Source organism: Drosophila pseudoobscura, chromosome 3, assembly GCF_009870125.1.
Source record: "Drosophila pseudoobscura strain MV-25-SWS-2005 chromosome 3, UCI_Dpse_MV25, whole genome shotgun sequence".
Classification (NCBI taxonomy): domain Eukaryota; kingdom Metazoa; phylum Arthropoda; class Insecta; order Diptera; family Drosophilidae; genus Drosophila; species Drosophila pseudoobscura.
This window is the reverse complement of record NC_046680.1, coordinates 4,334,469-4,349,975: the sequence shown is the minus strand read 5'-3', so window position 1 is coordinate 4,349,975 and position 15,507 is coordinate 4,334,469. Positions and strand designations below refer to the sequence as shown.

General features: G+C 46.0%; 2 protein-coding genes across 2 annotated transcripts; one reads left to right on the top strand and one right to left on the bottom strand.

The window, feature by feature from the left end:
- Positions 1–802: 802 nt before the first annotated feature.
- On the bottom strand, positions 803–2,074 carry LOC4803343 (uncharacterized). Its single transcript, XM_001360086.4, has 3 exons — positions 1,381–2,074; positions 1,117–1,313; positions 803–967 (listed from the first exon to the last, which is right to left on the bottom strand). Exons 1-3 carry the CDS (start codon positions 2,049–2,051, stop codon positions 873–875), a joined length of 963 nt encoding a protein of 320 aa, XP_001360123.1. The 5' UTR covers positions 2,052–2,074; the 3' UTR covers positions 803–872.
- A 1,252-nt stretch (positions 2,075–3,326) lies between these two features.
- Positions 3,327–4,933, top strand: LOC4803344 (uncharacterized). The gene is made up of 4 exons (XM_001360085.4): positions 3,327–3,673; positions 3,752–4,370; positions 4,440–4,633; positions 4,702–4,933. The coding sequence occupies exons 1-4, from the start codon at positions 3,409–3,411 to the stop codon at positions 4,806–4,808; spliced, it is 1,185 nt and encodes a 394-aa protein (XP_001360122.3). The 5' UTR covers positions 3,327–3,408; the 3' UTR covers positions 4,809–4,933.
- Positions 4,934–15,507: the final 10,574 nt, after the last annotated feature.

The following is a 15,507-nucleotide window of genomic DNA, read 5'->3' as shown; positions in this document are numbered from 1 at the left end:
TTTTGAATTGGGTTTCATACAAAGTAAAAGCATTCAGCGCACACTTGTTGATAGTCGGGAAGGTTGACCGGTCTTTCTGTTTACATTTTGAATCCTTTTACAAGTTTGGAATGACTTGAAAGCTTAGAAAGCTCATTCTGCCCTGCCCGATAAAAGCCAGATTTTGTGAGCCAACGTTATGCTCTCATGGATAATGTGAACTAACAGTCGTGGTAACTGTATCAGAACTAACAGTGGCTGTTAGCCACTCTATTAGCCACTGCAAGCTTTATAAGCTTAATATGCATTAAAATACATTATTGCTATTTAAAAATGGAAATAGCTATGTTTTAAATTTGTATTCAGTATCAAATATAAACATTAATGATTATATTGAGTTAGTGTACCCCCAAAATCGGTTTCCCGGACCGAACTATACATACATATGTCGTTGAGGCGTTTAGATAGAGTTTAGCAAAGATTGGAATCAGTTGGTTATGTACACTACTTGATAGATTGTTTCGCATGGTATTTGAACGAGTAAGGAGATAGCAGCAACCTGTATCTGTTGCTTCTTCAGATAATAAATCGCTTGTCTGGTAATAGTCAGTGATAAGTGTTGTCACACACACCTGCCCTGCCCTGTTCTGATAATAGTGCTGCAATTGCCAGTAATTGATAGAGCAAAAGATCCGATGCGAAAAGAAAACGAAAGGACTGGAAACCAACACTGGACTGAGAACTCGAACGTCTTGTTGTTGCCAAATCAGCGCCCTAGACAGTTATCAGTTGATTGCCCGACCGCTAATCCATAGGCAAACAGTTGAATAGCTCAAAGTCTCAAAGCAGAAGCATTTTATTGACAAGACTCAGTAAATTCCATCGCTGCCTGCTTAGGTGACAGTATAGGTAAAGGCAAAGCCCGCCTCCGATTGCCTGTAAACGTCGTCGCTGTTGAAGAGCACCAGCAGGGGCCCAGGATTATTGGCTGAAAGAGATACCGAGACGTTGAATATAAGAAATAGACGGGTAGGCAATTCATCTGAATGCCACTGAATGTCTCGCAAAAGATCTCAAGCTTTAAGCATGAAGTGTTTATGGCAGCTTTGCTATAAAAAAAGCTGCTTGAGTACTCACTTGATATAACCACATCCTTCTGGATAGAGCCGCAGAAGTAGGTGGCGTGCTTGTGGCTATCCTCGAGGGTGGCCTGGGGCACCATGAGGAAGTCGGCATCGAGATCGCTGGTGCTGTCGCTGCTGTAGCAGGAGTTGTCGGTCAGCAAGGTGCTGGCTGACTCCTGAGCCCCAACGTTAAAGTGGTAGGCGCGGATGCTGATGTGGCAAGGAGTTGAGGGTAAAGTAGGAATCGCTTGCAGATTAGTGTTCCTAGAGTGCTTACTTGAGTTCGGTGGTAGTTTCGGTTCGACGGAAGCAGATGGCGTAGTTCATGCGGGAGGGATAGATACCGGCGCCCTCGTTGTAATTGAAGGACTTGACGACTCCCTTGGCCTGGGGGAAGTACTGCAGGCAGCCGGGTGGGGCCACAAAGAAGCCATCCTTGATGGTGCTTGCCCTAGTCTCGACCTCCAGATCGCGGACCGAGGCTCCTGCGGGACACTCCAGCTGCTGGACAGTCATGTCCCAGTAGGGCGTTGGCAGGCCAGTGGAGCCGGCGCGATTTGCCAAAACAACTGATAGATCCACGACGGACTCTCCATCGGTGGCGTTGAAGGGTACATAGATGTGCTGCCAGACTTCGGATCCGCACAGCTTCAAGCCGTTTACCTCGAAGTAGTCGTTGGTGCACTCGGCATAGGTCAGACCCGTGCTCTGCTGCGTCTCCAGCGTGGGCTGGGCCAGAGTCATGGCGAAATCGATGCGCAGCTGGCAAACGTACTTGCTGTAGGCCTTGATCTGGTACTCGCACTCTCGCGGCGGGTAGGTCGGATTCACCAGGTTGATGTTCTTCGAGGAGGTGGTTCCGCCACAGACTGGCGTCGCCACAGAGGCGGCCTGCGCGGCAGCCACAGCCACGAGCAGGAGGAAGGTGCTTGCAATGTAGTCGTTCATTGTTCTGGAACTCCTGAGTTATCGCTGCACGGGCGCTTTTATGGAACCCCCTCAGCTGCGATTCGCCAACTATCGCTGATAGTCGCACAGCTAATTAGCAATGTTTCAGTGTCGCCAAACACGATCGATAAGGTTTATCGCGGCCCAAGGGGCACCTGCTGTTTGTCAAGAGAGAAGCAATTTTCCCAAACATTTAACTCCCTAATTTCTTTCTACTATAAATAAACGACCAAAATACCGGTATAGAGGTGTTCGATAAAGCTGCATGCCAGAGCAGTAAATAGCTTGCCCAAACAAGCTTGTACCGGGTATGTTTTTATTACTGATTCGAAGAATCTCCCTCTTGGAGTTTCAATCATTAATTTGTGTCCTTAGCTGGTTCAAAAAGAGACACAAGAGCGAAAGCATCGAAAATTGTACTTTATTTATTTATATTAATGGAAAACTCCGCTGTCGATACGCCTATAAGTTGAAGTATAAGCAATCAATGTCGATTGGTACACTCTCATCTATTTATATTCCCTGCTCAAAATTCCATTTTTTTTACCGATGATCCTCAAAAGATATCCCACTACGTGCCTTTTTTGTAAAATAATCAACATCACCGACCGAAATTTTAAATTAGACTGTTTGTGGTAGTAAAAAACCTTTTTGTTTCGGAATTGAAGATTTAGCTGCCATTTCCAGCTTTTATTGTGCAATTCTGCCTGTAACAGACAGGTATTTTGTAATTTCATTCACAAAGCATTTATCTTCGAGAATGATGTGTCTGCGTAGCACGTTTTCATTTTTTGACATCATCAGCAATGATTGCTCATCATCGTTGGTCGCACTATCATCACCATCTTCATTCGGTGTGATGACACTCGATAATGAGATACCCATGGTGAGAACTGAATAGTGTGTATGTGTATACATTCTCCTACTCGAACACGGATAGTACAGACAGAGGGGAGAGTGGGCAAACATAACCCAGTTTCAGCGGATCGAAGATCACAATAATGAACATTTCGTTAAGGTTCAATGACTGGGCTGGGCAAACAAGTTAATAGAAGCAACTAGCGTGCTTTTGAATATTCATGGGGCGCTGAGAGAGTGCTGGTACTGGTACTGGTACTGGGAACTTCTTACTTCTTACCAAATATTGACACGGCTGGCTTCTAACACGAAAATCTCATCACCGCATCGGTGTTGCCAGAGGCGTTGCCTCTTCCATGGCTGCTTCTGCTGCTGCTGCTGCTGCTGCTATTGCTGCTGCCCCCGCCATCCGACGTATAAAAGCAGCCCACGGACCGGGAGACTCTCACAGTTGATGTGAAAGTATAGCCGGGAAAAGAACAAAGCCAAAAATTATATTATGATTGTAACTTCGCTGCTACTCGTGTGGTGCATGACATACGCGCATGCGGAGACCTTGACCGACTTAACTGCAACGAATGCTACGGTTACGGGAGTCGTTGAGCCCGCTGGGATGTGGCGTCAGGCCAGAAGACGCAGCACTCTGGAGGATACTTGCATCACCACCAGCGGCATTACGGGCACCTGCCTCTCCCGTTTCAAGTGTATGCGGCAGTCGGGCACCGTCAATGGCTACTGCGGCACCTACGGAGTCTGCTGTGAAAGTGAGATTATTCGCCGGAAACCCGTGTACTCCAATGAAGGCTAACTCTCCCTTTCCCCTCTTCTGCTCTTCACACCAGCCAACATGCAGAGTGGATCGAGCACGCGTCAGAAGCGAACCATCATCAAGAACCCCGCAGCACTGACCGGCGATCTCAGCACCTACACCATCGAGGCGTTCAGCGTTAACGTCCAGCAGCTGCGCATCGACTTTGAGCAGTTCGAGCTGCAGCAGCCCATCCTGACGGACTCGTTGCTGGAGTGTCAGGACTACTTCGAAGCGGGTGGCTTTAAGCTGTGCGGCGTCAACACGGGCCAGCACATCTATCTACCTTTTAATGTGGCCGCCGGGATCGAGCAGGTGACCCTTACCTTTGCGGTACCCACACGCTGGACGGGCACCAATTGGCGTCTGATTGTGACCCAGCTGGAGGGTCCTGCGGCCAGCACCAAGCGCCGCTCTAGTGCAGCGAGCTCCTTCGCCGGAAGCACCAACACGCTACAGGATCTGCGCAGCATCTTCGCCTCGCACCACGCGGACTACGAGCTGCTGGCTCCGGCAGGCTGTCAGCAGTACTACACGGAGCTGACGGGCACTATTCGCAGCTTTAACTACCAAGCGATGATTGGCAGCAACTATATGCCCGATCTGAACTATAATATCTGCATCAAGTCGGTGGCCAGTGCCAGCATGATTGAGTTAGTGCAGTGGAGAAGAAGGGGGAAATCTTGAGGGTGAAGCATTGATGAATTTTCTAATATTCGTAGATACGCCTTCAGCAAATTCTCGACGGCGATGCAGATTGGAGATACGGAGGGCTACGACGAGTTCTGCCGGGCCACCGTCCACACGACGGGCAGACAGGAGGACTACCTCATGATACCGCAGGGCATTCTAGCCAAGAACACCGCCTATCAGCCCACCTACTACTGCGGCACCAATGACAACCTCTTGGTCTATGGTAAGTGAACGGTGGAGAGGGAGAGAGTAATCCTTGAACCGCTCTGATATTGAGTTACCTCTTCACAGCCTCGCCGCCCTACCTCATGCACTTCTCCAGCGACGAGATGACTCTGGACGAGGCCGTGGAGACGGGCTTCAGCCTGACGTATCGCCTCAGGACCTCAATCCTGTAGTCCTGCAGTCCGGTAGTCGGTTGACTGGCAGTTTGTTTTAAGTGGCCATTTAAATAGGTTTTGATAGTTTTTGTATCAGGCTATCCTAGAATTTAATAAACTAGATTCGAATGTCTTTAAGTGAAGTGAGAGCTAAAGCTCTTTCCATTGGTGTTCCGCAATCGGTTAACGAGCTTGTCAGAGTTCAAACGAGGGGATTATGACGGGAGGCTGGGGGGTAACATATGTACATGTGTATCAAAGATACGCAAAAAGTTCGAGAAACGCATTAAGGAGCTCGTGTGCGGTCAGCGACACGATTATCCTTTTAGTTGCGTAATTAGTGTGATTAAAGCCGAGCAGAGAAGCGAAGTGAAGCGCGGTCCGTTGGGGGGAAAGAGCGTGAAGGCTCCTCCGCGCCTCAGTCGTTGCCTCACGCAACAGCACCCCCCATAATGGAGATGAGCGACAAACAAATACAAATGTATAAAATGCACCATTAGCAGCATTGAGCTGTTAGCATCGAACCTCTCTCCCCCAGCTACCTTTCACTTTGACAAGGTGCTAGATTTTCTAATACGCTAATTGTTAGCCGCGCATTCCGGCCGCGATCTGGCCGCTGCCCCATTGCTAGCTCAGCTCTGAGAACATCTCACCCCCGCACTGAGTCTCATGCCCTCATATGTGGCGTGGCACCCACTCCAGTCTCGGGAGTGGTGTAAATTGTAAAATAAGCCAATCGGGCACAGGCCCAATCCCAACGGTCAATATTGATGATTGGCTTGGGGGTCTCTTTATGGCTGGATTAGCGTGTTCGCACCTGCTGTGGACAGCCCTAAAAAGCGGGGGCCTACGCAAACACTCCCTGAACAGAGCGAATGGCAACTCAGAGGCTCCCCCTCGAAGCCCCCTCTCGATGGCAATCATTAATGGTTGCCAAAATGGAATAAAGGTAACTGAATAAATGGAAATAGTCGAGCGATACGTGTATTTATGAGCAAGCGACTTGTTCCATGGCCACTGAATCTTGATAACTATTATTTGGATATGTATGACAGTACTCTGTTACCCTGTAGCCATGCCATGGTTGACTACGAGACAATTTGTATTATTTTTTTTAATTTTAGTTTTTTAATGTTTCTATTCCCTAGATGAGAGCATAATCTCATACGAGTTAGGTATTAAAATGTACGGAAGCAATCTTCTCCTCACATACAAGCAGCCGAAGGGTATCAGACTGTCGTTTCTTTTGTCTCGCTCGTTTTCGTTTTTCGTTTCTCGTTTTTTCTTTATTTTTTTCGGGGGGCAAACAACAAGCAATAAAGCAAAGTTCCATTGGAATGGCCTGCAAGGGTTTCCGCAGGTACAAAACAGCTAAATGTTGCACATAAATTAACGGAAAACTAAACTGCAAGCGAGGGAGGTGTGGCGGTGTGGAGAGTGTAAAGAAGAAGAAGTCGTGGCTAAGGCTAAATGCCGTGAGTGGCAAAAGATCGACGACAGGCAGCAGAAGGCAGCAGACAACGGCAACAGAAAAGGCGACGCGTCGCAGCTGCAGTGAAAATAACGAAAATGCATTTTAAAACCCAAAAAGCAAACGAGCTAACGAAAAGGGGAAAGGCGAGAGGCGAGAGGCAGTACAAGAGAGGACCAGGAGCAGCATAACGTTGTCCTGCTTGGCAGTGTTCCACAGGACCAGGACCAGGACTGGCCACTCGCCGGACTGGTCATGGGACCACGGCCACCCTTTCGTTTTCCCCGTCTCCGGTTCTGTGTATTTAAGTAATGATTTTGCAAAATATGCGCAAAAGTGCCAACACCAACGCCCGGCAATATGGTGCCCTAAATGGACTGTAACCGGAAGTGCGAATAGCGTGCAGCTGGGACAAGCAGTTGACCAAGATAAGATGTTCGTCGCCTGGCGAGGAGGGGCGCGAGTCGGGGTCGGGTCTTTCTCTAAAGTCGGTCTTAAAGTGTTTAATGGACTTAAGCGACAATTTTGATGGCTAATCAGCGGAAAGGGAAAACTCTGCTACCCAAAAGTTCACGCCAATTTGTCATGGTCTCACACAGATACTCGTACAAATACAGATACACAGTCGGACACATGAATGGAGATACTGATTCGGACTTGCCATTAAGTCTGCAAAATATATCCAAAAGTGGATCAGGGCTGACAACGAGGCCTGCCTGCAATTTTTGGCACGCGGAAGTGGATATGGACTTTGTAACGGACCATGTATCCCACCTCTCTTTCTGCACCTCTTCCATTGCTTCTTTCTCGCTCTGTTTGCAACGTTCCCCTGTGCGTTTCGACTGTTGCCTTATCAACACATTGTCGGCAACATGCAAGCAGGCAGAGAGGCAGGCAGGCAGGCAGGCAGGCAGGCAGGCAGATGGAATGAAACGAAAATATTGAAGCTGTCCTTTGTGGCGGTCGCCTTTTATCGAACACCCCATGCTCCGATGCCCCACTGATGGGGCCTTCATCCTCATAACACATAACATTTCTAAAGACAAAAACTGTAAAATCGAAATACAATTGCCATTCATAGAGAGAGAGAGAGAGATAGAGAGAGAGAGAGAAAGAGAGATACACAGCAAAAGAGACTGCGACAGAGATATAGACATAGAGTGCAGACTCCGTTCACGTGTGTCCTGGGTTACGTATTTTCGTTGATTTTCATGGCATATTTTACACTGCATGCAAATACACACAAACACACACACATTTGTATACATGTATATGTTTGCATGTATATGAGTGGGTGTATTGGCAGAGCAGCAAGAAATAAAATTGAAATGAAATATGCAAACACGAAAAATATGCGCCAGCCGAAAATATGCTACGAAAAAATTGCCCAGCACAGACACACACGCTCAAACAAATTGTGCAGCAGCAGGCACACACCTACAGTCACACACAAATGCACGGATACTCTGCAGAGTTGAACTGGCCGTTCGGCTGCGATTTATTGCATTATCAATAAAGTGAATAAATTTTGAGGTTATTGTGGCGTGATAACGGCAATTTTTTCCTCCTTCTTTTGTTTCTCCCACACGTACACATTTACACGAATATATGTATGTATGCCCCGGTATTGGCCTGGAATGGTAATACTGTGTAAATGGCGCTGTTAATTTCAAAATCACACCCACACATATCTCCAACGCCCTAGACAACAATTAACTGATTAAATGCTCAATTCGGCTTAATTCAGTCACCCCCCCTCCAAGCTCTTCCCCCTTTAAAAGATTTAGCTCGTTTCGAACCGGAAATATAATCTCTTATCTGCCTGCCTGACAGAAGTAAAAGCGTTAACTAAAAACTTGTGTCCCGATATTATTTTCTAAATTAAATGAAACTCAGCTAATTTTACCAATTGGCATATCATTTCATTAACTTAACTTTCATTAACTGAAATCTTATTAAAATTAGCTAAAGTTAACTTTTGCGGTATGTTTTGCTATTTTTATAGGTTTGTTTTTCTTTATTCTTTTCTTTCATTCTTGTAAAATGTTTTCCTCAAATCTCTGAAAATAGCCTGTTGAGCTATTTATCTATGAAATATGAAGTGATTTATGGGAAAATGTGAGGTGATAAGGCAAAAAAAAAACATATATAAACAGTGACCAGTACTTAATTCTATTACAAAAAAATAAACCAATAGAGATAATTCAGTGTGTAAATACTCGATAGAAACATACATTAGCCCTCTTTCAAAATAAATGAAACGCTTTAGAATATTCTGTTCCGTTGCGCAGATCTTTGCATTTGAATTTTGCTAGATTAAGCCAAAGTCGACTTCTATTTCGCGACCACATGTTTATTTCTATCTTTATGAAAACTAAGACTCGATGTTTTTAAAAACTACACTGTCTTTTGTTGTAAAAAAAATACTAGCGAATCGCATAAACTCGCATAAAGCTGGGGAAAATTTTAGTTTTCTATCTGCCTATATTTACCTATGTGTATATATTTATTTACATTTACCTATATATACACATACATACTGTACATATATATTCTTCGCTTTCAATTTTGTGCACAGCCGAAAGGTATGCAGTCAATCAGTACATCATCTGCTGTCTACATAGGGATTCATCTTTTTGGGCGAGAGAATGAGGAAGATGTTACTGTATCTACGGGAATGGGCATTTTTTGAACCGTCAAATTCCCCATGAATAGAAAGTGTAATATTGAGCATCGTCATACTTTATATGTCCGTATATGTACATATGGATGTTACCGTATTTAATTAGTCAGAATAAGCTAAAACCTGCAAGGTAGATTTACTTCAATAATATTTACCCCGCCTAACCATAAAACGACTTTAACTCTGAAATTTCTCTTTTCTCTGCCGAAGTTGTGTCTAATTAGCAGAACTAAGCGGTTGATTAGTGGTAAACACTGTTTCGGTACGAGTATTTGGCTAGAGTCACGCTGATGGATTTTGCTTTTATTTTAGGTCAATAAGTTCCCTCGCGATCCCAAGTCGACGGCTTGCGCTTGGATGACAGAACCAAGCAGACGCTGGGTCTCGAACGAGTGGGGGTTGGGATATCCCCATCGCAGACATCACACCTCCGATTGGTCAGCTAATTCCTGCGAAAATGCAAATCAAAATCCAAGTCCAAGTCTAAAACCAACTCCAAATCCGTGTGCAAATAGAGCTGGGCGTCACGGTAACTGTTTGAACTATGAAATTCTCGCCGTTTGTATTTATGGAAATTTTGGAAATTATGCAAAACGTTGCCAGCTAACCCACACCTACACCTACGCACATGCACAAACACTCACACCCACTCAAACAAAATCTCCCACACATAAATGTACGTCGTGTGCATGTATATTCTAACACCTACTGTAATGTGTGCTGATGTGTATGTTAGTCGATTGTTTGCTTCTGCCGTACACTCGCACTCGCACTCGTATGAGTTATGTACGAGTATAATATGTTAATCGCTACCGTTTGCATGTTTGCATATTGAACAATTACCGTTATGGTTATGTGTGCGTGCCGGCCACTGTTGTAGCTGCATGTGTGCTTATCCATGGTCAATACAGCCAGTGTTGATCAATGCTAAAAATGGAAGATGGAACCCATCAAACTGTCATCAGATCAAATGTCAATGCTGCTGCTGTTGCTGTTGCTGCGAAGGGGTTCCCATGATTCAGAAGAAGATGATGATGGTGATGATGATGATAAAGAGATAATGACAAAGCAACCCATTAAAAGCCATCCCTTGACAACACTCCTCTCTCATCCCCTTCATATTCCCATCTCCGAAAAATGAGCGAAGAACGGAGAGCAACGTTTTAATAAATTTGTAAACAGATTTGTTAATTTCAGCATAAAATTTTGATGAGAATTTGGCCATATTGTGCATAAGACTCTCTTGGAGACAGGATCTCTTCCTATCTCCCATTCTCTATATATAAATATATATGTATGTGTGTGTGTGTGTGTGTGTGTGTATGCGTGTATGCGATGGTGTTAAGTATGCGTGTTGAACACAAATAACGATAAAAACACAAAGTTAACTGCAGGCAGACAAGAGTAGAGTCCTGACAGACTCTGGAACAGGGGGCTGGGGATGAGAAGCGGGTGGGGGGAGCCGCCATCCAACGTTGAGTTGGATTTTTAACGCAGGCAAATGAAACTCCAGGCCGCAAAGTTGTATCTTTCCGATGTTCTGTTGTTGCTGTTGCCTTAACGAAACGAAACGAAAACGACAGCAACAGCAGCAACAACAATGTGGAGAAAAGGCGTAAGAATTTAATGAAAATCATCAACAAAGTGAAAGCCGTAACGGGTGGCCCAGAGGCTTGTGCGGCTGGAAATGTAACCAAGTTTATGATGAGCCACGAAAATTAAGACTACAAATGTTTGCTTGGCTTAAATGAGTTTCCTTGGCCCTGGCGACAGGTCCGCCTCCTTATGATGCTCTCCTTATACGCTGATGCCTGCAGAGGGTATAACGATTGGTATCAGCTGTTTGCAACGCAGACGAAAATACTCTGAAGTTGTCATACATAGATACAAATACAAATATGAGTACCAAAAGATTTTTAGCCGATAGTGAAAATTATAGAAAGATAGGGGTTTCACTTAAATTCCGATATTGGTATGAAAATAAACCCATATTTAAATTAAAAATCAAGACTTAAAATGATTTCAATTTAAAGTGCTGTATATTTAGATTAAATATGGGCCATAAAACCCATAAATATGGCCATAAGCCATAATTTTTAAATAGATCTGAACTTTTTTCAGTTTTGAATATTTATTTTAAATACTGGCATTTCTTTTAACGAGTAATTTGTCATTTTGTTTATTGTGGATCAGAGTAAATTGCCAAGTGCGGAAACGAGGGATCTTCATTGGTAACTAAAGACTCTGCTCCGAAGGTACCCTTCCGTTCTGGGTGCTGTTGGTCCTGGCCGAAAACTGAAACTTGTTTGTTGCTCGCTTTTCCTGTGTGGGGGGCTGTGAGGGCTGTGGGGGGCTTTGCTGTGTTTGTGTAAAGTTTGAATGCCAGCGCGACAGTTTACATATTGGATGTGGAGAGGGCGTGTCCGTGTGCTTTTTATGGCCATGTTAATTATTAGATAGAATTCGAAATGAGATTTGGTGCTGCCTGCTCCCAGCCGCGACCGCTGCCCCGGCCCTGCCCTTCCTGCCCGCTCGTCTTAAATGGCCAGCGAATGTTGTTTGGCTGCCGGGCGGACTTAACGATCTGGCTTGCGACCACGACCAGGCCAACGTCATAATCATAATCGTAATAGCCACGGCCAGAACAGTGTCCATGATGACTGAAAAGTTGGCGCAATGGAGCATAAAACTAATAAGGATAATGGCCGAATGCTTCCGCTGACATTTCTGCGAACGGAAGAACAGAAAACCCGAAAAGCGGATATAGGAAACGCACACACAAAAAATAAATTCCACCCACCCTTGCAACAATTTTCGTGTTGCTTCTGCTGCTGGGGCTGCAATTAACGCGAGTGTGCGAAAAAGTGTTGCATGCTGCATGATTCGGGGGGCAGAGCAGGGGTTTTTGTGGTTGGTGCGCCATAAAATGTAGCTTCATCTGCCTCTCGGCTTTGACTTCTGGCATTTCGAGAGTGTAAAGTGCTAAAAAAGAAGCGCATAAAACCTCCGACAGGCGCCATCGCCTGGCATCAACGCGTATGAAAACCACGTTAACGGCGCCAGAATCCCTGAGAAAATGTAGCTTCTGATAATATCCAGAGCAGGACATCCTGTGCTGCCAAAAGAAAACCTTACACCACGCACTCGATATCTGCATATTGGAATTATGTTTACTCAGCACGGGAGATATATTTTATTATGTTATTACAACCTCAGCGAAGTTTCTTTCTTTCTATGTACCCACATATTTATTTGTATGATTTTTAAAAATTGCTGCGAGCTGAAGCCCTGACTTCGCCGCTTTGCACCAGTTAATCTGTGGCACCTGCCACTTTGCCAGATCGCTTTCCTCTCCGTTCCCTACAGTCGCATAGTGCGCCATTTTGCTGCCACACATTTCGAGCTGCTTAATTCATGTTCCACGGCTGCCAATGCGCCCCAGTTTAGGCAGGGCAATTTAAATAATTCTAGCTAATTTGTGAAAAGTTTGTTTGCCTTCGCCAGCGCCGGCGCCTTCGCTCTGTCGGTCCTCGGTCTGTCCCCTTACTTTTTACGATTTAAATATGCCTGGCTATTAAATTTACTTGTGGGCAGGTCCGAGGGAGGGCCAGAAAGGGAGAGGTGGATCTGGAGTCAGGACTGACAGTTTTGTACGCCTCATTTCACTTTGTTTCGTGCTGTTGGCTTGTTAGCCGCCCGCTGGCCTCTCCACGCTGCTTTCATTGCCAAAACTTGCGTTTGGCTATACATCAATGCTGGCCCATGGTCCGTCGACAGGCGACTGTCAGCGTTGTGGCACTGGCATCATTGTTGCCCCCGATGGATGCTGGATGCTGTCGCTGAGCTGCGTGTTTCCGCTTTGCGACAGAGATTAAAATTTTTCAATTTTCCCCTGCGAGAAAGCGTTTTGTTTGCTTAGACATTCAGTAGGGGGAAGAGGGGTGGGGATCGGTGTGGGATGACCATCCAGTAATCAGCATGTGGCCAGGAAGTGGCCTGCCAGCTTTGTGGGAAACGGAGATTAATGTTTTCCCTGGTAAACACTAACCAAATGTAGGCCATGGCCACAACCGAACGTTAACTGTTACAAATAATGTAGGGCACCAGGAGAAGGGAGATGGGAGACGGCTAACGGGCGACAGGCTCAATCAAAGGTTGAGCCGAGGCCCCGGAGCCAATGCCTACTGAATGATGCTCATTGGCCCTTATGAGTTTTTCAATTAACTTAATGTGCATAAAAAGCAAGAGCCACAACCAAATGCACACGCAACGCTCAAATTGCGAAACGAGAAAAAGAAAACGAAACGAAACGAAACGAAAAAGCTGGGAAAAACAAACAGAAATGCGTTGAAAATTTATGACATCTTGTTTTTTATGGCCCGCAGCAGCAGCAGCAGCAGCAGCAGCTGAAGCTGGAGCTGGAGGTAGAACATGTGATATGGGATATGGGGCAGGAACAGGAGTTTTCAGGTTCGGTTTCGATATGCGCTCGATTGGCCCACTCCAGGGGCTGGACGGGGGAAGGAGAGTGCCAATGCCAGTGCCATTGCCAGTGGCTGCGGCAGGGCCAGAGTGTATGCTGTCAATTCAATCAAACGTTTCATACATCAGTGGACAGGCAGCCCAGGCGTGGCCGGGGCCAGACCCCGAGGGGAGCCTGGGATGCACACCCAGTTGCCTTTAACCCTTTAAGCGCTGACGGAACAACGGCTCCCCTTCCCCTTCCCCCTCCCCCCACCCCCTTCAACCTATCCCCCACCACCAACTACGCGCATAACACTAACCAAACACGAACGATGCCACTAAGCGACAGTAAAGTGCAAAATTCGTGCACCAGAGTGCATGAAATGTCGATGAAATTCATAAAAACTGCTCACGTTTTATTGAAATAAAATATTTATGTAATGGACAGTGAACTGTTTGCGTGGCTGGGGCTGGAATCGGAACATGGGGGGGGGGGTCACAATGTATATGGGTATATTTGGGCATTTCCTAAAGGTTAACAAGCGCTTCGGAGGGAGCTACTGGTACCCGGCATCCACATGCAGATACATATGTACGTTGCTCTCAGATGTATCCATAGCTGGGGCCGGTTGTTCTCGATATCGCTTATATAGTGAAACCGTAACACCTTTGGGACAGAGTAATCCCTGCATCCAAAGTGTGTCAATGTTAGGCGATTTCCAGGCGAATCCGGCAACCGAAACACCCTCTCAAATGTAAATTTAGGACGGGATGCTATCATGTTTGTTTGCGTGGGGGGTGTATGGCTGGCTGTGTGGGCACACACTGTGCCTCTGTTTTCTCTCTGCCTCAAAATGGGTTCAGTTCACCTTGCTACCGTTGCCGTTGCCGCTGCCGTTGCCGCTGCCGTTGCCGCTGCCGTTGCCGCTGCCGTTGCTGTTGTTTTTGCGGTCACATTTGAAGTCGTAAATTTGTCGCACGTAAAGGTTTAAGCAGCCATGTTATGGCTCTGGTCCTAGCTCCGCAACACCTTGAAACCCTCCCTGCTGTAGTCTGTCGCAGCTAAAAGGTTCATCAGATAGACCCAAAAAAAATTATGTTGATGCCTCCGTTTGTCTCTCTTCTTCTCGGGGCAACTGTGGCATGTCTGAGGGCCATCGCTACGGTACGCTCGGCATCGGGTTCGTCTCTCGGCTCTGGCACAGGCACAGGCCATCCGGACTCCGCCAGAGTCAAAAATTCATTGAATTGCGGCCGTTGCATTATTAATAAGCCGAAAAAATGTTCTTGCCACTCGAGGGGGTGGTTGGTGGTTGGCGGGGCGTTTGGCGTCAGCGTGGGCTGCAGCATCGCCATTGAAACGTGCGACGGCTCCGACAAATGCCAACTTTTACAGTCGTCTTGCATTTATTTCAATTTGTTGTCTGCCTCTGCTTGTCCTGACTCGACTCGATTCTACTCGACTCGACTCGGTCTTTGGCTTTGCCACAATTCTTTTGTCTTAACTGCCTGTCGCACATTTCTTTTATTCCACCCCCGCCCTGCCGCACCCCTCTGGAGCACTGAATTTGCCTGCCACACGAAGTGCTTCTGCTGCATATCTTTCCTGCTGTTCCCGTTCCAAGTTCTGGATTGGGCTGAATTGTAGTTATTGCTGCTGGGGGCAGAGTGCTCGAGAAATTGAGAAGCTCTTGACTTGGAGCATCTTGTCGTCATCTTCGGCTCTGCTGTGGTCCAGTCCAGAAGAAAACGCGCCTTGCATGTATATATTTATTTATGCATAAATATACTCGTTTGGATCAGAAGGTGTACAGTGCGAGGCACGGGTGTAAGGCGTAATTTAGCAATTTCGGAATAAATTTGAATAACATTCCATGAACTCCAGTTATATTTTCCGTATTGTTGGTTCTTTTTTTTTATTTTGGCGTTGATACCGACCGAGGGGCGCTGACGCATGACGCGCGATGCGAATAACTGTACCGATGGCGTACATGCAGGAAAGATAGTTGTTAGACTAATATTCGAATACTTAATACGAGAAAGGTACTAGATTAACAACCAATTGACAAATCATTTCATTAACTTTGATATGAAATCCT

Excerpts from the sequence above, each read along its gene's own strand:
- LOC4803344 (XM_001360085.4), top strand. The coding sequence starts at position 3,409 with ATGATTGTAACTTCGCTGCTACTCGTGTGGTGCATGACATACGCGCAT. Across the intron at positions 4,371-4,439 it reads GCCAGTGCCAGCATGATTGA|ATACGCCTTCAGCAAATTCT; the intron begins GTTAGTGCAGTG and ends TAATATTCGTAG. Across the intron at positions 4,634-4,701 it reads TGACAACCTCTTGGTCTATG|CCTCGCCGCCCTACCTCATG; the intron begins GTAAGTGAACGG and ends ACCTCTTCACAG.
- LOC4803343 (XM_001360086.4), bottom strand. The coding sequence starts at position 2,051 with ATGAACGACTACATTGCAAGCACCTTCCTCCTGCTCGTGGCTGTGGCT. Across the intron at positions 1,314-1,380 it reads GAAACTACCACCGAACTCAA|CATCCGCGCCTACCACTTTA; the intron begins GTAAGCACTCTA and ends TTGCCACATCAG. Across the intron at positions 968-1,116 it reads GAAGGATGTGGTTATATCAA|CCAATAATCCTGGGCCCCTG; the intron begins GTGAGTACTCAA and ends TATCTCTTTCAG.